The sequence below is a fragment of the Brassica napus genome, chromosome C2 (genome assembly GCF_020379485.1).
Source record: "Brassica napus cultivar Da-Ae chromosome C2, Da-Ae, whole genome shotgun sequence".
NCBI lineage: Eukaryota > Viridiplantae > Streptophyta > Magnoliopsida > Brassicales > Brassicaceae > Brassica > Brassica napus.
This window is the reverse complement of record NC_063445.1, coordinates 8,669,758-8,691,402: the sequence shown is the minus strand read 5'-3', so window position 1 is coordinate 8,691,402 and position 21,645 is coordinate 8,669,758. Positions and strand designations below refer to the sequence as shown.

Below are 21,645 nucleotides of genomic sequence, written 5' to 3'. Positions count from 1 at the left end.
AAAAAAAAGAAGACTAGAATGGAAAATCTGCGAAACTGGCTCTCTCTTTTATTTCGATCTGTAAAACTAATTAAATCTCGCAAAGATTTGGCTTTTAGGCTTAACGTTACTGTCGGTTACAAACCCGCTAATGTAGATAGAGTGTTAAGTTTTGTCTTAAATCTCTAAAAGTCCCACATCGCTAAAGAAACAAGCATGTGAGGCATGAGGAGTAGTATAAAAGAAGAGGCACGGAGACTTGGCAACTCATACCTTTCTCGGCCTTTTGGCTAAGATCAAGTGTAGTATCTGTTCTTATCAGTTTAATATCTGATATGTGATCCATCGGGTCACACGATATTAACTCTATTTTTTAAAGGAGAAAGCCCATTAAGATAGCTTGCTATCTGGTCTTTCACGAGTCGTCTATGCGTTGCACTATTGCAAGGGTCGGCTCAACCCGCCAAGTCTCAGTTTAAATTTTGGTCCCTTAACTTATAAGATTTTATATTCAGGTAATCGATTTATACCATTCTCACCTCCATGTGATTTAGTTCAAGTGAGCTATAACGAGCCAATGTGATTTTAGTGGTGAAATAAGACCCATCATAATGGAGTTAGGGTTTTCAATATATTCACAAGCCCACAAGATGATAGGTTGGATCCAATGATCCACTGTCGTTAACCCCTCGAAGAATTATGGTTAATCTCATATTCCTTCGACCACCTATTTGGATCAAATGTTGGGAAGAGACAAAAGGGTTCAAAAAAATCTATTATGGACCCATGTGTATTTTTGTTTAAAAATTAAAAAAAAAATCGAAAATAGGGGAAAAAGACTAAGTAACCAAGAAACTTCATCTTATTTACAAACCCAATCACCGAAACCCATTAACCCGACCCGACCCAACTTGAAAACCCTATATTCCCAATTTCATCTTTCCCCACTCACGATTTCAAACTCTCTCTCCCATAACCACCACGATTTTAAACTCCCATCTCTAATCAAACTTAGATTCAAGCACAATCATCTCTAAACAACAATCCCCATCTCCAATTTCGTATCCAATTTCGTGTGTGCAATGTCGCCAAAAACTCGGGTCGCCAAGATGAAAGAAAAAGCGGAAGCGTCGGAGAAGAAGAAGAACGCCAACGTGAAAAGAAGAAAAGGAGCGGCAGCGAAAAGGAGAGCCGCCATTAAGAAAAAGAGAAAAGCGGCGAAGAGGAGTGAAACCCCAGAGAAGAAGAGGAAGCGAGACAGTGGTCTGGACGGTGGGTCCTCGTCGAATCCATCCAAGAGGACTCGGAACCGTGTGAGAGAAACCGCAGCATCTCCACCGGAACATCAAGGCGTTCATGACCCCATACCAGCAGCATAATTGCCTTCTCAGGGCGATAGCGAGGGTACACCACACCCAGTGATTCCGAGTCAGCCACAAAAATCGCCAACACCAACTCATGCAGCGAGTGAGGCCGAGAATCAACAACAACCTCGAGTAACCTCAGGCTCTTCCACAAAGAGTCCTTCACATCGTGTAGACAAGCAGAACGGTGAGGAGATTGGATCTAACAACAGAGATTCAAACGCACCCGAGGTTGTCGTTGATAATGACGCTCCAAGAACGGTAAACAAGTCAATTTAAAATGGTTTTAGAATTATTTATGATAGCATTGAACTAAGAAATATGTAGTAATTATATAAGTAGTGTAACTAGTACAACTAAAAGAATAAAACTAGTTCAACTGGTAATAATATGTTGTAAACAGAATCAATGGAACTAGTATAACTAGTACAACCACACTTCTTATAAATAATATAACTCGCACAACTATCAAAAGTATAATTAGTTTAACTAATACACATGATTATTGAATAACTAGTACAACTAAAAGAATGAAACTAGTTCAACTGGTAATAATATGTCGTAAAACAGAATCAATGGAACTAGTATAACTAGTACAACCACACTTCTTATAACTAATATAACTGGTATAACTATGAAAAGTATAATTAGTCTAACTAATACAACTTAGTATTGAATCACTAGTACAACTAAAAGAATGAAACTAGTTCAACAGGTAATAATATGTTGTAAACAGATTCAAGATAACTAGTAAAACCACTTTTTTTATAAGTAATATAACTGGTACAACTACGCTTCTTATACGTAGTCTTACTGGTATAACTAGAGAAGTATTTTGTATAACTATTTAATGAGATGGTGTTGTCGTTGTATAACTAGGGTTGCTGGTAGAACTAGTAATATTATTTTTCATTTAATTAGTGTAACTGGTACAACTAAGTGATTTTGTGCTGTATAACTCAGTTATTTATTCAGTGTATTTTGTTTGTGTTTTTCAGGTTGAGAGGGATGATATGACCGTAGAAGCTGCCAGACCTGCTGGTTTTTTCTTCAAACCGAGCGACTATGGAAAGGGTTGCAAGCTCTCCTCAAGGTGCCATCAACACGATTTTCTGAAGACGATTAAAAAGTTAGAGGCCTCAGAGAAGAGTTGGTTTCAGGATCATCCTCAGTTCAAGCATATATTCCACATGGATTGTACCCCAACAAGAAAAGTGATGGGATTGTGGATGTTGCTACTTCGTACTATGCATACAGGAAATGGTCGACAAGCTTGGTTTGGGGTAAACGGTGTTCCAATTAGATACTCCATCAGGGAACATAGTCTCCTCTCTGGTTTATACTGCCACTCATATCCAGAAAACTATCCGAGCATAGCGAGCATGAAGTTTGCGAGAAAGTATTTTAAGGTAAAGAAGACAAAGGATGGGAAGGAAAAGGGTCTGCAAGTGACAGAAGCGGATGTCTTAGAGAAACTTCAGAAGATGAAGTTTGATGGTAGTGGCGATCGTCTGAGGATGGCGGTTCTTTACTTTTTGGCTAGAGTTTTAAGAGGAAGGTCAAAAGGAGGATACTTCATTGAGTATTTCATTCTCCTAGCAGCAGAAGATCTGGAGTTTTGCACCGAATTTCCATGGGGCCGTTACACATTTGATGATTGCATGAAGGAGATTTTTCATGTGAGGGATCAGTTTCGTGATGGGATCCCAGAGAAGGCACAGTGGGTATTTCCTGGGTTTATCAACCCTTTGGAGGTATATGAATTGTATTTTTCATAAGCATATTTGTTATAATATAACTAATGTGATTGTGTGAAATGATGTGCAGATATTAGCATTTGAATGTATCCGTGTCCTTAGAAATAGATTCATAGAGCCTGTTCCAAACTGTCCTGATGGTTGTCCAAGAATGTGCAAATGGAAGTTCAAGAGGACCGAAACAACATGATTTCTACTTGACATGATTTATCGGATGTTAGGAAACACAAAGGTAAAAGCTTATAATTTTTTAAGTGTTGTTTATGTCATTTTCTTCAAGTTCATAGTTAATTAAATGTGTAATTTGTTGTTGGTCATATTTCAGGAGATTATCAGTATTTTGGAACCACAAGGATATGAAGCAGACCTTTTGTATGAAATAATGGATGAAGGGATTTATGAAGACTTGGAGCTGATAAAGATGGTGAGAAACAGATCGAGGCAGAGGCTGAGAAGTTGATGCAAGGTAATTCATGATAACATATAAGTTCAAATTATATTTTAAATGATGATGATCTAAGTCAGGATATATTTTTGTCCAATGTAGATACTGAAGAGAGATTTGATGATGATGGAGATGAGCAATCTACACTTCAAATTATGGCAGACACTGCAGAGAGATTTGAGAAGGCTCCTGCGGAAAAAGCTGCTGCGGACAAGACAAATGAGGTTGTAGATGATGATGATGCTTTGGAGAAGGAAGGTGAGGTTGGAGTTGATGTTTCTTTAGAGGAGACAGCTTCGGTTTGAGTTGATGATGCTTTAGAGGAGGCAGCTTCGGTTGGAGTTGATGAGATGCCAAAGAGGGTGTCCAAGCGTTCTCATTTATTGATGTCTCCTTTTACGCCAAACTGATTTGGGGAAGTGCTAAACTATGTTGTTGTTTTTGGAACCTGTATGTGTTTGTTTTAAAACCTAAATCCAAACTTGTATGTGTGTGTTTTAAAACCTAAAACTTGTATGTGTGTGTTTTAAAACCTAAATCCAAACTTGTATGTGTGTAATTGATTTGGTGGTTGAATATGTTGCATTTACAGGTGGGAAACTAGAACAAGTAAAAATGCATCAACTATGCCCAAAAATATAAAATTAGTACAACTAGAAAAACTAGTACAACTAGTGTTGAATTAAAACATGTAGGACTTATCTGGGAATCCACTTATCTGAAACACATTATGCACACAAAGTTGTATTAGTTATTTAGTTATACTGGTTTCTACAAAGTTGTACTAGTTTATTAGTTATACTGTCTTGCACAAAGTTGTACTAGTTATTCAGTTTTACTAGTTTGTACAGAGTTGTACTTTGGCAGTGAAACATGAAAATATTAGTTGTACCAAAGAAAAAATACCATTATCTAAGTTGTACCATTTATTTATGTTTACATTTGTTTGCCCGGATACAATGAAAGCATCACTATTGTTAAAATACTTGTCACATATGTTTTACAAAAAATATGTGGACAAACAAGTAAACAAACCTTAAAAGCATAAGGTAGATCAAGCAAACTTTTGTGATGGAGTTAGAAATCCAAAAAAAAGAAAAAAATTCCAATACAAAACACAAAGAAACCTATCCAAACACTTAAAAATTAGACTATTTGATTGTTTTATTAATAGGGAAAGCCCAAAAGAATATTTAAATTTCAGAATATGCATAGTTGTACTAGTTATACCAGTAGAACCTATTTTAGTAAACTAGACATAGTTGTACTAGTTATACCAGTATAACCTATTTTAGTTTTACTAGTTGTACCAGTATGACAACACATAAATATGAGTGTTATGTTTATGAAGTTTTACCTGATTGAAACAACACAACGCATAAATAAATTCTACAACACATAAATATGTTCCACAACACATAAGCAAGTTCCATAACAAGTTAACAAGTAAGACTCATTCATCATTTCCTTCGTTGTCACCTCCCTCGTCCCCATTTCCCTTGCTGCCACTGCTGTCACTGCTGTCACTACCACCGCTATTGCTATCACTGCCACTGCAATCACTGCCACTTTCTTCGTTTTCACCAATCAATGGTGGAAACTTCTTCTTTCTCTTCCTCCGATATTCTCCGGCAGACGAGAATCTAGTAACTTGTAGTCTTCCTTTTCTTTCCTCCACATACGGAGGGAAGACAACCTGAGATCGGATTTCTTCAGGAATTTTAGAACTTTCCCATGTTGAATGATGAGGCACTGGATATATTGTCCTGTAATATGCCAACGTCCACTGCTCCATCCAGTAATACCTAGAACAATAATGTTCAGCCATTTTTCAACGCGCCATGATGGCAGCAAGTGCATGCACACAAGGATACCGATCAATATCAAAATACCTACAATAGCATGTTTTGTTGCTCAAATCAACCAAATAACCATGACCATCCTCACCAAGCACATTGTAGCGACCTTCAAATGTATTTAGCTCGGTCACCTTCAGCTTTTTAGCCGTAGGATATATGTGATGCAATATCCCATGGACATGTGGGATTAGTATCTGCCTCTCTGGTACGCGTAGAGATAATATACGGTATTTGTTGAACCACTCTGTTATCTTTTCCACGATCACATCAAGCATTGGCAACAACGCATATTTCCTTGGTTCCTTCAAAACACCATTGATAGATTCAACAGTGTTGGTTATGTCTATGTTGTACCTTTCTCCCAGAAATTTACATCTTGCCCATTTTGTCTCATGAACACTGTCATCTAGATACTCGGCCGCTTGAGGATACATTTTCCTGAAATCGTTGTAGCATTTTCTGAACTCCACCTCACTGTAAATACCAGCAATATCTCTAAATTTTTTGGCAACCCCTTTCTTGTTAACATTGCTGCAAGCTCCGCTGACATTATTAGACAAGTGATAATTGCAATATCCATGGATCGCCAATGGGTATACCTCGTGTACTTTCTTGATGATGCTTTGGTTTCTATCAGTACAAAATACAAGCTGAGGATCATCTGGTATCAAAGTTTTTAATATAGTTAAAAACCACTCCCAGATTGCATTTTTCTCACCATCTACTACCGCAAAAGCAAGGGGATAATGATGATGATCTGGATCCTGAGCAGTGGCAATGAGAAGCACTCCTTTGTACACACCCTTCAGGTGTGTTCCATCCATTATTATCACTTGCCTCATCGCCTTGAACCCTTCGATGCAAGCTCCGAGCGCAAAGAACATATACTTAAACTGGTTCTTTTCATCCACTTCTAATCGTGTAATGGTATCAGGATTCATCTTTTGTAACATGTGCAAGTAAGATGGCAGCCTAGCAAAACTCTCCTCCGGGTTGCAACGCAAATCACTCAAAACTTTATTTTTCTCTCTCAAAGCCGTAGAATATGAAACCTTAACACCCAGTCTATTCTGCACCAAATCTATGAGAGTCTTTGGATCCGGAGTCTTGTATTTGCCAGGATAATCAGAGTGCACCACTGATGCGACCAAGCTTGGCGTGCCTCTTTTCTTCTTCTTCATGACACTTGCATCTCCACGAGAGCACGTATGCATCTTTCTATACGTTCTGATAGATAAAAAATCAGAGTTCTTCAGCTTTGCAGCTCGTAAATACCATCTGCATCCAGCCCCACGACATTTCAATATGTAAACCCGAGGATTCAACTTCTTTATATCAACCTGAAAACAATTGGAATGCACACCTTTGTCCAATAAATCCCTCACTTCTTCTCTAGTCGCAAATTCTTGATGAAAACTAATATCAATGCCATCATCCCACTCTGAATTGACAACAGGAGGTTCAACTGCTGTAACAGCCGGCAACTCCTCCCTATCATCCATTTCATCACCCTATTCACTGATTTTCTCATGCTCAAACTCATTCTCCTGAATATGAGGAACAATTTCCAACTCTCCAACTCCAACCATGCCATCATTAGCTCTGGCATCACTCGGATTTTCCTCATTCATAGAAAACATCTCGTTGCTCTGATTTTCTGCGACGATTTCCTTAAGCTCCACACGCAAGACACTACGTCAGTTTTTCTTATCTACCTTCATTAAATATCCTAAAACATCTTCATCATCCAAGATATAACAAGGCCTCTTATTATTCAATACCAGCGGAAAGTAACTCAACTCAAGCTTCGTCTCAACTACATCGATCTTCATTTTCTTGGCTATTCTATCAACCAACTGAGAATAAGTAATCTCCGCATACCTTCCTTTCATCACTAGTGTAGAAATATGTTGCTCTTCACCATGTTCAAAATGTATCACCACAGACCCATTACTATCCATAGTTCCTGAAAATGACTAAAAACCAACATTATCATTTATTAGTTAGTTCAGTTATACTAATATTATCAATTAGACTAGTTTACATGTAACAATAGTTATCAGTTATACTAGTAAGACCAGTTATACTATGTCAACTTTGCACATGATACTATAAGTTATACGAGTGGTACCAATACTATCTATTCAATGTGTTACTCCAAGTTTTACCAGGTTTACTAGTGGTATGTTTCAGATGAACAATATCTGCCAGTTTTACTACTTTCCATTTTACTAGAGTTGTACCTAGTTGTACCTATTGTACCATAGACAAAAACGATTTATTCTACAATATCTTGCTTCATACTTTAACCAAATTATATTAAACTTTATAATCTGACTCATATGGTTAACACACAGTTTATATGACTAAACTGAAACAAACAACAATAAAGAGAGAGAGAGAGAGAGAGAGAGAGAGAGAGAGAGAGAGAGAGAGAGAGAGAGAGAGAGAGAGAGAGAGAGAGAGAGAAACAGAAGAGAGAGAGAGAAGGAGAGAGTTTACACTTATCAACCGATTTCAGAACTAAGGACGACGTACATGACCTGTTTCACGGTGTCCTAACCTGTCGAAAATCCCCAAGAAACAGAGGTGAAGGTTTGTGGATGAAAAGTTGAAGAAGAAAGCTTTTGTTGGTGAGGAGAATGAATTTCCGTGGTAGTTGAGTATGGTTGTAGGAGAAATGAAGAAGAAGAAAAAGGATTAATGCATCTGTGGGACCCAGGCGAGAGAGAAGAGTTTGGATGTGAGATCCGAAGGCCAGGATTAAAACAAAGACAGAAGATCCGACGGCTTAAGGGAGAGTTTCATTAATGACATTCTTGTAAATATTGATCCCTTTTCTTCTAATGATCCGACGGCTCACGTTATATCCCATAGAATTCTGATCCAAGGGTTCATATTGATTTCATTAATGGGGCAAATTGTCATTAACCTCCTATGGGAAATTACTTTAGGTGGTGCCAGATTTTTTTTCATCCTTTTGTCCCAAAGTAGATTAAAGTCCCACCTATTTGCTCCATACCCTTTTGTGTTTTCACGACGACCTTCCTGTCGTGTTTCAAGTAGAGAAGGTTTTATCTTTTCGTCTTTGGTTGCAGTATTTGGCAAGGGAAATTAAAAAAAAAAAAGCAAAGCATTGTTATGGATAGGTTAAGTCAATTGCCAGATGATTTACTCATCAAGATACTGTCCTTTGTCCCGACCAAATGTGCCGTGGCTACGAGCATTTTGTCTAAACGATGGCTGTCTCTTTGGACACTGGTGGCAAGTCTTGTCTTTGAGGATTTCTCAGAGGAGGAAGATGAAGAGATTAATGAAATCCATGTCAGAAGCCTGTCGCAGTTTGTGTCAGGGACTTTGCTATTTACACAAAGCAGCTGTCCTAGAAAGGTTTCATCTCAACAGCACGTCAGAATGTAGCGCTTGGGAGATTGGTTTATGGGTTAGAATCGCAGTCGATCGCTTTGTGCGTGACTTGAAAATAAGTTTCTGTTATGATCATTGCCTTGTTAACTTGCCGAGTAGGTTGTTTAGATGCTAGACACTTGAGACTTTACAACTCCGTAGGGTGATTCTTTCAGAAGTTCCTTGTCGGTTAAGCTTTCCATCCCTCACGAAGTTGCGCCTTCTATCTGTCAAGTACTCAGACGATGAATCTTTCTCTAGGATTGTTTCAAACTGTCCCATCCTCGATGATTTAGTTGTAGAGACTTGTCACGGAGACAATGTGGCGACTTTCACCGTGAACTTGCCTTCCTTACAGAGGAACAGAGGAAGAGAAAGAAATCGTTCTTTACATCCTGCAGAATGCTCCTTGTTTTGATAACCGCTAAGATCTCTGTATATTCATCAGGTCATCGATTCGGGGAGAAAGAGCTGCTGAGAATCAAGGAGTTGGAATCTGTGCCTAAGGCTTCAACTTCATGTCAGCTTGTAATTCGACTTACTAATTGTTATAACAGTTCCTAGAATCTTTGTTGTGAATCTCACTCGGAAACTACATTTCGAAGTGAGTCTAAGGATGCAATGTTCTTATGTTATGAAACTTAATTTTACTTTATTATTGTTGGAAGTTCTTTTCCTCGTTGACAGAAAGAACACAGATGAGCTTCTTTGGTTCTAAGAGAATATTGAGTTTTGTCTTGTGCATTGTCTATAGTACATACCTTCAAACTGAGATAGAAAGACCTTTTCTAAATGATTTTGTAACAACACTAAAATATTATTAACAAACAAACAGAGGAATATTTAATCAACTATAGTTGCTGCAGGAGGTATAAGATACATATGACGATGGACAACTCCCTCTTTCTTCCAATTACTCTCAGGACAATTGGCTAACTCACTAAGACAGAGAGAGTGTTTTGTTTTGTCATAACTGTTTAAAAGTCCCACATCGCTAACAGAATAGACATGGAAGGCATGATAAGTGGTATAAATAATGAAGCCAGCAACTAGACAAATCATACCTTTCTCGGCCTTTTGGCTAAGATCAAGTGTAGTATCTGTTCTTATCAGTTTAATATCTGATATGTGGTCTATCGGGCCACACGATATTAACTCTATTTTTTTAAGGGAGAAGACTCATTAAGATAGCTTGCTATCTGGGCCTTCATGAGTTGTCCATGCGTTGCACTTCTGCAAGGGCCTGGCTCAACCCGTCAAATTTTAGTTTAAAACGACTTGGCTATGTTTTACTGACAAGATTCCTCAGTGCAATCTGAAGATCTTAGTTAATTCTGTTTCTTCTTGTACTTATCAAGCTCTGCTTTGTTCTTATCTCTTGATCTAAAGATGTTTTCATATTCAGATTGGAGCAGTCAGTTGTCTGGAGATTTGCTAAGCTATGCAATGTCCACAAGCGACGATGGAAATCTCTGTTGAAGATGATGCAGAAGCTTGAGTATGATGATTTTTTTTTTTTGTTTCAACAATGGTTCCATTGGAGTTGACTAGTTTTTAGCATGTCATTGCATTTACACGAAGATCCTGTTCTTAAAACCTTGAATCTTAAACTTCTTAGACACTCTGATTCCACAGATACTCGTCTATTTCCAAGTAGCTGTTCCACTCTCCTTGAGACCACAATCATTGTCTTTAATTCACAGTCTTGTTGCTTGAGCAGCTTCTTGGTCCTGAGTGGTGACAAACATTGTCTCTTTTGTTTGAAAAGGCAGAATTAAATATTTCATCTTCTTGTAATGGTCTTTCAGGTAAAAATATGTGGGGATTCTCGAGACTTACCACCAACTGTGCATTAGGCCATGGAAGATTTCTTGCTGGAACCAATGCAGACCAAAAAGATGATATTCATGAGTCTTGTTCTCAGATGATGTTCCAGTTACACAATGTTTATGATGCAGATAAGGTAAATGACTCGCCGCTATTCATGTAGATTTTATAAGATCCAAAACTCCCCTTGGTGTTTCAAAAAAAAAAAAAAAAAAAAAAAAGACTCCCCTTGGTTAATCTGACTCATAAAGAGTTTCATTTGATTTAACTATGTAGATAAATATCAGAATAAAAATTGTTTTAGCTTCACCTGATGGAGTTATTGCTGCTGAGGCCAAGAAATCTAACTCAAACTGGGTGGTTCTAGACAGGTAAAGACTATAACATATATGTATGTGTGATGCAAATGCATAGCTTTTGAGTTGTAATTTAGTTTTTGACTCTGAATATTTGTAAACAGGGGACTGAAGTATGAGAAGAAATGCTGTATTGACCAACTTGAGTGCAATCTTGTTGTAATCAAGAAGTCACAACCAAAGGTTATTCGTCTCAACTTGGTGAAGAATGCAGATACAGAGCATCTAGAAGCTATTTCCAGGCTAACCACAAAGTCTATCCTCTCCCGGAGAAGCTCAAGACCTAGAAAAAAGTTGAGGGAACCCTTTGTGACTCCAGCCAGAAGTCCAGACCAAGAAGGTTCTGATATGGGGACTTCATCTATATCTAGCTCTGATGCAAGAGCTTCACCATTTCTTGCTTCTCAAGTCTCTGAGGGCCTTAACCCATGGGTCAGTGATGGAAACAAGAGTTTCTTTGAATCTGATACTGGCTCAAATGGAGAAAACTGGAGTCCTATATCAATGGCCTCCTCATCTTCCCATCCTGTGAAAACATCTAATATCCTGAGTCCCAGTGATGATCTGACAAGACCTCATACGGAAACTCCAAGAAAATCAAGATTCTCTTCAGTCCTAAGGCTCGGTTCATCCAAGAAAGAACCTGATGTCCGTAAATCCGATACATGCTTAAACAAAAGCGTGAGGGAAGTGGTTTCCTTATCAAGAAAGTCAGCTCCTGGACCTCCTCCACTGTGTTCCATATGTCAACACAAGGCACCTAAATTCGGAAACCCTCCAAGATGGTTCACTTATGACGAGCTTGAGACAGCAACAAAGGGTTTCTCTAAAGGGAGTTTCTTGGCTGAAGGCGGGTTTGGTTCGGTTCACAGAGGAACTTTACCAGGTGGTCAAATCATTGCTGTGAAACAGTATAAGATTGCTAGCACACAAGGTGACAAAGAGTTTTGCTCTGAAGTTGAGGTCTTGAGCTGTGCACAGCATCGGAATGTTGTAATGCTCATTGGACTATGTGTGGAGGATGGGAAGAGACTGCTGGTTTATGAGTATATCTGCAATGGTTCTTTGCATTCTCATCTTTATGGTAAAACTTTCTACTTCTAGCAACATTCTTGTTTTTCTTGTTCTGAAAAGTTTCTAATAAAGGAAAGTTTTATAGGTTTGGGGAAAGAGCCGTTAGGATGGTCAGCGCGGCAAAAGATTGCGGTTGGAGCAGCTCGTGGGTTGAGATACCTTCATGAAGAGTGTAGAGTTGGTTGCATTGTTCATAGGGATATGCGTCCTAATAACATTCTCCTCACTCATGACTTTGAGCCTTTGGTAATAATAATCATCTTAACTTTTTCTGCTCTTTTGCGTGTGTGCCAAGCTTGAAGCTTTATAACAAATATATAGGTTGGAGATTTTGGACTAGCGAGATGGCAACCAGAAGGTGATAAAGGAGTGGAGACAAGAGTAATTGGAACTTTCGGGTACTGTTTATGGCATAATCATTGAGATAATCACCTTTTTGATTTACTTGTGGGACACGTTAATGAAGCTTTAAGTTCTGTTTCTTTTTCTGTAGGTACTTGGCACCTGAATATACACAAAGTGGACAGATTACAGAGAAAGCAGATGTGTACTCTTTTGGGGTTGTGTTAGTTGAGCTTATCACAGGAAGGAAAGCGATGGACATTAAGCGTCCTAAAGGTCAACAGTGTCTCACCGAATGGGTAAAAAAGTCCAAATGAACATCAAAGCTTCAGTCTGTAAAGGCTCTGATGCTTTACAAGGAAGATATATTGATGTTTGTTTTGTTTTGTTTTCAGGCAAGACCGCTGTTGCAGAAGCAAGCCATTAAAGAGCTTCTTGATCCGCGTTTAATGAATTGTTACTCTGAGCAAGAAGTTTACTGTATGGCGTTATGTGCTTACCTCTGCATTCGCCGTGACCCTAACTCAAGGCCACGAATGTCTCAGGTTTGCTGCCATATCTCATCCCTCAAAAACACTTACTAATCAAAATTTTCGAATGTTAATCTTCTTTGTCTCTCTGTCTAAGGTGTTGCGGATGTTAGAAGGAGACGTTGTCATGAGTCCAATATAGAAGCTACACAGGGAAAGGCATGGAGTTTCTAGACTATTTAGAGTTTTTACAGCTTTCTTGTTAATGAGTATTGTTTCTGTTATATGTAAAAGTTTGTTAATGAGACAAAGATTCAAGTCAAGTTTGTTTGTAGCTTTGTGTAGGTGATCAGTGAAGTTTGTAATTTATTATATATAAGATTGCTGCAAAACTTATTCGAAAACTGAAGACTAGAATGAAAAAAAAAAGAAGACTAGAATGGAAAATCTGCGAAACTGGCTCTCTCTTTTATTTCGATCTGTAAAACTAATTAAATCTCGCAAAGATTTGGCTTTTAGGCTTAACGTTACTGTCGGTTACAAACCCGCTAATGTAGATAGAGTGTTACGTTTTGTCTTAAATCTCTAAAAGTCCCACATCGCTAAAGAAACAAGCATGTGAGGCATGAGGAGTAGTATAAAAGAAGAGGCACGGAGACTTGGCAACTCATACCTTTCTCGGCCTTTTGGCTAAGATCAAGTGTAGTATCTGTTCTTATTAGTTTAATATCTGATATGTGGTACATCGGGTCACACGATATTAACTCTATTTTTTAAAGGAGAAAGCCCATTAAAATAGCTTGCTATCTGGCTCAATTCGCCAAGTCTCAGTTTAAATTTTGGTCCTTCGATTTATAAGATTTTATATTCAGGTCCCTTTATTAATCGATTTATACCATTCTCACATCCATGTGATTTAAGTTCACATCCATGTGATTTAAGTTCAAGTGAGCTATAACGAGCCAATATGATTTTAGTGGTGAAATAAGGCCCAGCATAAAGGAGCTAGGGTTTTCAATATATTCACAAGCCTACAAGATGATAGGTTGGATCCAATGATCCAGTGTCGTTAACCACTCGAAGAATTAGGGTTAATCTCATATTCCTTCGACCACCTATTTGCTCCATACCCTTTTGTGTTTTCACGACAACCTTCCTGTCGTGTTTCAAGTAGAGAAGGCTTTATCTTTTCGTCTTTGGTTGCAGTATTTGGCAAGTGAAATTAAAAAAAAAAAGAAAAGCAAAGCATTGTTATGGATAGGTTAAGTCAATTGCCAGATGATTTACTCATCAAGATACTGTCCTTTGTCCCGACCAAATGTGCCGTGGCTACGAGCATTTTGTCTAAACGATGGCTGTCTCTTTGGACACTGGTGGCAAGTCTTGTCTTTGAGGATTTCTCAGAGGAGGAAGATGAAGAGATTAATGAAATCCATGTCAGAAGCCTGTCGCAGTTTGTGTCAGGGACTTTGCTATTACACAAAGCAGCTGTCCTAGAAAGGTTTCATCTCAACAGCGCGTCAGAATGTAGCCCTTGGGAGATTGGTTTATGGGTTAGAATCGCAGTCGATCGCTTTGTGCGTGACTTGAAAATAAGTTTCTGTTATGATCATTGTCTTGTTAACTTGCCGAGTAGGTTGTTTAGATGCGAGACACTTGAGACTTTACAACTCCGTAGGGTGATTCTTTCGGAAGTTCCTTGTCGGTTAAGCTTTCCATCCCTCACGAAGTTGCGCCTTCTATCTGTCAAGTACTCAGACGATGGATCTTTCTCTAGGATTGTTTCAAACTGTCCCATCCTTGATGATTTAGTTGTAGAGACTTGTCACGGAGACAATGTGGCGACTTTCACCGTGCACTTGCCTTCCTTACAGAGTTTATCCTTTAGGAATACGGTGCGAGAGTCCCCACCTGATGATCATTTGTTCGCGATACATTCCCAGTCTTTGAAGCAGTTGGACATTGTGGACTACTTTGGTGAACTTAAACTAATCGGTAATCTTCCCAAACTCGTCGAGGCCAATCTTCAATCTATGTCCTACCACGCCAACGTCCTGGAGTCTTTTACCTTTGTCAGGCGTCTTTATGTATGCTTAGATGGAGAGGTAACTTGTTCTTACTAGCTTTTATATCATTAGCTAGTTTTTAATAAATTGTTTCCTTTGCTTATATCATGTTATATTATATGTGCAGGCTCAGTATCCTTTTGGTACAGTTTTGTTTCAGCTAGTGCGTTTGGAGCTATGTTCATGTATAGATAGCTGGACGGATATGCTTGTGAGTCTGCTCCAACGTTCTCCTAAACTACAAGCTCTCAAGCTTGTCCTGGTACATTATTATTCTTCTCTAAACCCTAATTTCTCAATCAATCATGTTTGGTTTCTCTGGTTTTAATAGTGAAATTTATTGATCGCAGAAGCATTGGGTGCTTGTGGATCGTAATGTTCGTTGGATGCAACCAAGGCATGTTCCTGAATGTTTGTTGTTACATCTCAAAACTTTCGAGTGGAGTGACTATGAAGGCACAAAAGTTGAGAAAGAAGTGGCGATTTATATTTTGAAAAATGCGAAGCTGTTACTGAGTGCAACTATCTATCCTTTCTCAGTCAGCTTGGTGCGTAAACACCAGATGTTTAAGGAACTGGAAATTGCGACCAGGAGTTTAAGAGCATGCGAGCTTACAATGGGCTGAAAACAAATCTTACCAAAGAGTTGAAAACTGTCCAATTAAGTTTGAACGTGAATTATATCAGAAGTTGTGATAGCTTATTTCACTACAAGAAAACAGGCGGATACTGACGGACAAAATCGTTAGAAGTTCGTCGAAATAGGCGGATACTGACAAATTTCTGACGACAGTGGTCGTCGGTATCATTTCGTCGGAAAAAAAATTTGTCGGAATTTCGTCAGAGTTTCCGACGACTTTCTGACGAATACCGATAAACCACATTCTGACGAACTTCCGACGACCCTCCGATAACATATTCCGAGAACAGAATTCACCGGAAACACTATATTCCGACGAATTAGGTCGTCAGAATATACTGACGAATTTGTGTCGTCGGAATATTCCGACGAACCTGCTTGTCGCTATATTCCGACGACTCCGATTCGTCAGTATATTATGACGACCTGTACTCGTCAGTATATTCTGACGACCTGTACTTGTCAGTATATTCCGACGACTATGATTCGTCAGTATATTTCGACGAACCGGTTTGTCGGTATATTCTGATGACTCAGATTTGTCAGAATATACCATTTTTAAATATGAATAAATTTTGCATTTATAAATATTTTTTTATATTAAAAATTAATATATACACTGAAATTTAAAACCAATAATATTATAGAATTTAAATTCATAGAAACTTAAATAGAAAAGAAAACATTCATCAAGTTTTAAAATTCATAAAAAACTAAGAACCCTAAGGCAACAAACGATCTAGCTTTTTCAATATCTCGGCGTTGGTCTTCTTTTGGGATTCCAGCTGAGCAAGGACAGTGGCATTCTGCTCCTCCAATGCCACAATCCGTTCATCTTTGTTCTGTAGCTGCTCCAGAATCATGGGATCGGTATACGGAACTTGCGAAGAAGACGCCGGATACAAAGAAGCACGGCGGGCCAACCCAACTAAACGTCCTCCTTTCCTTTTAGGAACCGCCTACAAAAAAATTTAAAGTTAGTAAACTACATTATAAAATAAATATATTAATAAAAAAATTACCTTTTCAACCATCTCATTTATTTGCAATCAGAACATGTTGGTTGAAGCTCCCGTAGAATCGCCGTCATCAGAGAGAGGCTGAGAAGATAGAAGATCTTCTTTTTGAGTTTCCACCAAGTCAACGACGGATCTGATCACGGCTTCCTGAACTTGACCCGTCTTCTTGTTAGTGTGAGCCTCCTTAATAAGTTGAAGACGATCAACGGGATTACCGTCATTTGCTTCAATCTAAAAAACAGTCATTAGCCAAAGAATATATAAAAATATTTATTTAAATAAATATAAAGATAAAAAAAAAATAGAACTTACAAGTTGATCCTCCTTAGAAGACATAGAGCAAGCGCCGAGGTTGTGCACATACATACCTTTCCCGCCACGATCGCTCTTCCGGTTCTTGGAGTTCTTAAGAGACGTCGCTGCAGTGTCGTCCTTCTCCCAATGGACTATCAACTGCTCCCACACCGTCCCGTTGATGTACCATGGCCTCTTGTTCTTCTGCCATACTGTCTTCCAAGCGTTGATCTGCTTCGTATAAGAGTCCATGGCCTTTTCGTTGAATTTCTTACGGACTGTTTCCGTGAGACCGGACTCCCAAGTGAACTCTTGCTACAAAACACACATAATTTAATTAGTAGATATATATATATATATATATAATTGAAAAATGCTTTAAAAAAAACTGAAGAGTTACCGCAAACTACTGACGAAACCACAACTCCCGGTCCTCGCGAGGAATCACACTCCACTTCGAATATCCGGTATGGAGCATGGAATACATCATATTGTTGATGCTCCTGCTAATGCCATTGCTCGACTTGTCGAACCTTTAAAAAAAATGCATGTTAGAAAGTTAATTAATGAAACACTACAAGAAAATACAAGTATAGCGACGACCAAAATCCTCGTTATTTCCTCGTAAAAGAAGGGTTACGAGGAAATGGCGATGAAAGGCGTTTCGTCGTTATATGTTTGTCGTAAGAGAAGATTCGTCGCCATTTCCTTGTTCATTAGCGAGGTTATATTTTCCTCGTAAAGAAGAATTAAGGTTTCGTCGTAAAGACCACGTGGGGTTTCCACGTAATGCGGTCGTTGTGTTTCCTCGTAAGTAACTCGAAAAGGATTCGTCGTAAAAGACCCGCAAAAACCTCTAAATATATTCGTCGTAATAAAAACGTAAATAACACGAAAGTAATTCGTCGTAATAGAATCGTAAAGTATACGAAAACGAGTCCACGTAAAATCCTCGTTAATAGTTCCTCGAGATTTTGTCGTTAATTTTCCTCGTTAATACATCGGGAATTAGCTACAAAATTACTTTGTTTTCTATTTACTGAATTTATAAATTAAAATAAAATAAAAAATATATTTATTTAATTTATTAATAAAATTTTAATTGAAATTAAATCGAATAGAAAATTTTTTTTTGGCCGAATCAAAATGAAATTATATAATATATAAATAAGTTTTGAATTTTAAAATACAATAACAAAAAAAAAAACTAATGCTGCATTGCCGCGTCGTAGAATTCCTCGCTCCTTCTCGAGAGATCTGCCTCGTTGACTTGCACGGATGCCTCGCCTGGAATGGGGTTTTGTTGTTTTATGGTCCTGAACCTGGCCTCCCATTCCGGATTTGTGGCCGCTATGACGTCCAAGAAGTTCTCGAGACCACTCATACGAGCTGTGAACGACGTTTTTTTCGAGGCCAACTCGTTTTGTGTCGACGACAGCTGATGTTGTGTCGTCTCCAACACGTCGTGCAGCTCAGAGACTTCATCATCCCGTCTCTGGCCATAAGAGGAAGTCGCTCTCGGAACATCGTTGACGGAACCAATCCCCAACACACGTCCCTTTTTCCTACGAGCGACCTTAAAAAACAATAAAATATATATTAAAATTTAAATTTTAAAGTAAAATGGAATTAATAAAAAATTTATATAAAATTTACCTCCTCGTAAATTCTATCCACTTCTATTGTGGATAAGACGACGGGTGATCCGTCGGCGGACTCCTGCGCCAGCTGGGTCTCACGCTCGTCAATACGAGCTGCCACATCGTTGTAGATCTTCTCAGACTTCTCATCTACAAATTCGCCCGCCTTGTTCTTGTGGGTCCGATCGAAAAGTTCCATAAGAGTCGGTAAACGTCCCAACTCCTTGGCCTAAAAACAGTTGAGAAAGTTTTTATTATATATATATATATATTAAAAATTAAAAAGTTAAATATTTAAATTACGTACCATTTCCAAACGGACGCGGGCGTGTAGCTTTTGGCCCGTACTATGTTGCATCGCCCTGTGGCCGTGCTCATCTACCGAGTTACGGGAGGCGGAGCAAGACTGGGCGACTCTCATGGCATCAGGATCCCTCCAATAACGGATGAGGCCATCCCACACGTCCGTGGTGATGGTTGCGGGTTTGCCCCGCTCATAGCCCTTCACGATCCAGTCACCCTTCCAGTTGGAGACCGTGTCCAACAAACGTTTCTTCGCCTTGTCGATAAACTCTTTCCGCACCTTCTCATTGACCCCCATGGACCAATTAATTTTTTCCTGCAAAATACAAAAATATTAATAATTAGTTTAGAAAAATAAAATTTAAAAAAATATAAATCAGAAATAAATTGTAAAAACTTACAGCGTAAATCTTGAACCACGTCCTTCTGATGTAGATCGGAGTGGATTTCCAGTTGGGATGTGGCATGGAGAAGTAACCTTTAATCGTCTCGGTTACTTCTGTTGCAAGGCAGTTATCAACCCCAAACCTGAAAAAAAAAACAAATTTAAAGTTTTAAATATTTATTAAAGTCACAAATGAATTTTAAAAAATTAATGTAACATACATACCAGAGAGTTCCGTCAGGTTGGTCGGGGTCTATGATCGGTAAGCCTTCTCTGCCTGGAAAACCGAGAATGTCCTCAACAGTGTACTGAGAGTAAGGACAACTCGGTAGCACCATCAAATCAGCATGAACCTGATTGGCGGGCATCTGAGGAGGCACATGAGGAGCTGGCATCGGAGGAGGAGCTATCGGAGGAGGCACATGAGGAACTGATGGCGATGCCGTAGAAGAAGGCGAAACTCTCTGAGAAGATTGAGTCTCGGGGACGGTCTCCTACTGACCCGAAGAACCGGGAAGTGAAGGCGGGTCTAACCGACTACCCGGTTGACCGAACATCTGCGAGTAGTGAGCAGTACGCTGGTGCTTGCGAATAGTCTGCAAAATTTAAATTTCTAAATTAAAATCAAGAGTAAAAAAAAAATTATGAACAGTATTAACTACGTAATTAATAAAATTACGAAACCTAAATTTTCTAAACTAATTTCCTAAACTAAATTCCCTAAACTAACCACCTAATCTAAATTCCCTAAACTACTTAGAGAGGAATGAGAGACTTACCATGGCGAGAGGAAATAGAGAGGCTGTAGAGAGGAAATAGAGAGGAAATGAAGAGGGCTGCGGTTTCGCCTATATATAGGATTAGGTTTCGTCGAAGATTCGTCGCAAAATGACGAGGAAAGACAGAGGCCCGTCTTTCGTTTCGTCGCAAGGCCCACACAAATTAACGAGGAAATACAGAGGCCCGTGTTTTTTTGCGAGGAAATACAGAGGCCCGTGTTTTATTTTACGTCGTTCTTGCGACGATTTTTGTTTTTATCATCGACATTACGTGCAAATAGCGAGGCTTTTTTTGCTAACCCCTAAAATCTTAAACCCCAAACCTCAAACCCTATCTTTCTTATCTCCAAACCTCAAACCCTATCTTTCTTATATTTCTTATCTTATACTTCATATATTTCTAGCCCTTTAACTTCAATATATATATTTTTTTGAATTTGAAAGGTTTAATACGTTGAAAAACTATTTTACAAATTTTGAATTTGACATATCACACAACAAATCAAACACACTATACAAATCAAATATGAAAGGTTTAAAAAAAAAAAAAAGAGAAGAAGATATTTGAATACAAATGATGTAGATTTATGTGGGCTACACTTACGTATCTCGTCATACGTGTTTCCAATATCTTTCTTCTCTTTTTTTTTAGGTTTATATAAAATAGAAAATAATTTTTTTTAGTTTATATGAAGTAGGATGGGGAGTTTTAGGGTTTGCACATTTGGGGTTTAGGGATTTGGGTTTCATTTTAGTTTAGGGTTTATATTTACCGACGAATTAACGACGAAAAGTAAAATAAAAAAGCGGACCTCGCTCATTCCACGTAAGTTCACGAGGCTATTACGACGTTTTGATCTTACGTGGAATAAGCGAGGTCCGCTTTTTTAATTATAAAGCGTCTCTTATTCCACGTAAGTTCACGAGGCTATTACGACGTTTACTGTTACCGTGGAATATGCGAGGTAATGTATTATAAATCGTCGTAAAATTCCCGTGAGGTAACGTGGAAAGTACGACGACTGTCTCTAAACCCCTAAAACGAAACCCCAAACCCCAAACCACATCTTCTTTATCTTCTACTTCATATATCAAACACTTCTATCCTTTAACCTCAAGCAATTCATTCTAATCCAAACCGAAAATTATAAAAACACAATTCCTTTACTTATAATTAATGTCGATATCTTATTTATAAATAAACTCCCATTATCTTTAATTATATATAATAAATCAAACTCATACAAATATCAAATACATTAATCGGATTCATCGACATTCTCGTCATCACTTGAAACATCATCATTTTCATGAAACTCGTCTTCAACAGCTTCCTCCGTGGGATCTTCGGTAAGATCTTCATACTCGTGATTATGCGGATCAATGAGAAGGATGTCATCAATTTCTTGTTCAGGTTCATGAACTTCATTTATTTGTTCTTCTTGCAATGGTGGTTCTTCTCCTATGATGATTCGTCCTCGAGGTGTAACTTTGATCACGGCTAACCAATTTATACCCGACTCTCTCATCCGAGGGTATGGAAGGAAGCTAACTTGGTCTGCTTGTGAAGCTAAGATGAAGGGCTCGAATTTGTTGTACCTCCGGCCACCGTTGACATCTACTACACCGAATTTGTTCAAC

The 21,645-nt window shown here is 38.5% G+C and overlaps 3 protein-coding genes and 3 non-coding genes across 6 annotated transcripts; 5 read left to right on the top strand and 1 right to left on the bottom strand.

The window, feature by feature from the left end:
* Nucleotides 1-122: 122 nt before the first annotated feature.
* On the bottom strand, nt 123-8,411 carry LOC125581517. The gene is made up of 2 exons (XM_048747125.1): nt 7,907-8,411; nt 123-7,380 (listed from the first exon to the last, which is right to left on the bottom strand). The coding sequence occupies exon 2, from the start codon at nt 6,904-6,906 to the stop codon at nt 5,377-5,379; it is 1,530 nt and encodes a 509-aa protein (XP_048603082.1). The 5' UTR covers nt 6,907-7,380; nt 7,907-8,411; the 3' UTR covers nt 123-5,376.
* LOC125582664 lies at nt 249-443 on the top strand. Its single transcript, XR_007320120.1, has one exon. It is a non-coding gene; the product is annotated as a U2 spliceosomal RNA (small nuclear RNA).
* A 1,458-nt stretch (nt 8,412-9,869) lies between the features above and the next one.
* LOC125582742 lies at nt 9,870-10,066 on the top strand. Its single transcript, XR_007320196.1, has one exon. It is a non-coding gene; the product is annotated as a U2 spliceosomal RNA (small nuclear RNA).
* Nucleotides 10,067-10,529: 463 nt separating this feature from the next.
* On the top strand, nt 10,530-13,282 carry LOC125581514 (inactive protein kinase SELMODRAFT_444075-like). Its single transcript, XM_048747122.1, has 8 exons — nt 10,530-10,772; nt 10,913-11,007; nt 11,097-12,076; nt 12,152-12,312; nt 12,388-12,464; nt 12,560-12,707; nt 12,804-12,953; nt 13,036-13,282. Exons 1-8 carry the CDS (start codon nt 10,626-10,628, stop codon nt 13,078-13,080), a joined length of 1,803 nt encoding a protein of 600 aa, XP_048603079.1. The 5' UTR covers nt 10,530-10,625; the 3' UTR covers nt 13,081-13,282.
* A 244-nt stretch (nt 13,283-13,526) lies between these two features.
* On the top strand, nt 13,527-15,128 carry LOC125581518 (F-box/FBD/LRR-repeat protein At5g56420-like). The gene has a single exon (XM_048747127.1). It carries the CDS (start codon nt 14,132-14,134, stop codon nt 14,999-15,001), a length of 870 nt encoding a protein of 289 aa, XP_048603084.1. The 5' UTR covers nt 13,527-14,131; the 3' UTR covers nt 15,002-15,128.
* Nucleotides 13,548-13,739, top strand: LOC125582820. The gene has a single exon (XR_007320270.1). It is a non-coding gene; the product is annotated as a U2 spliceosomal RNA (small nuclear RNA).
* Nucleotides 15,129-21,645: the final 6,517 nt, after the last annotated feature.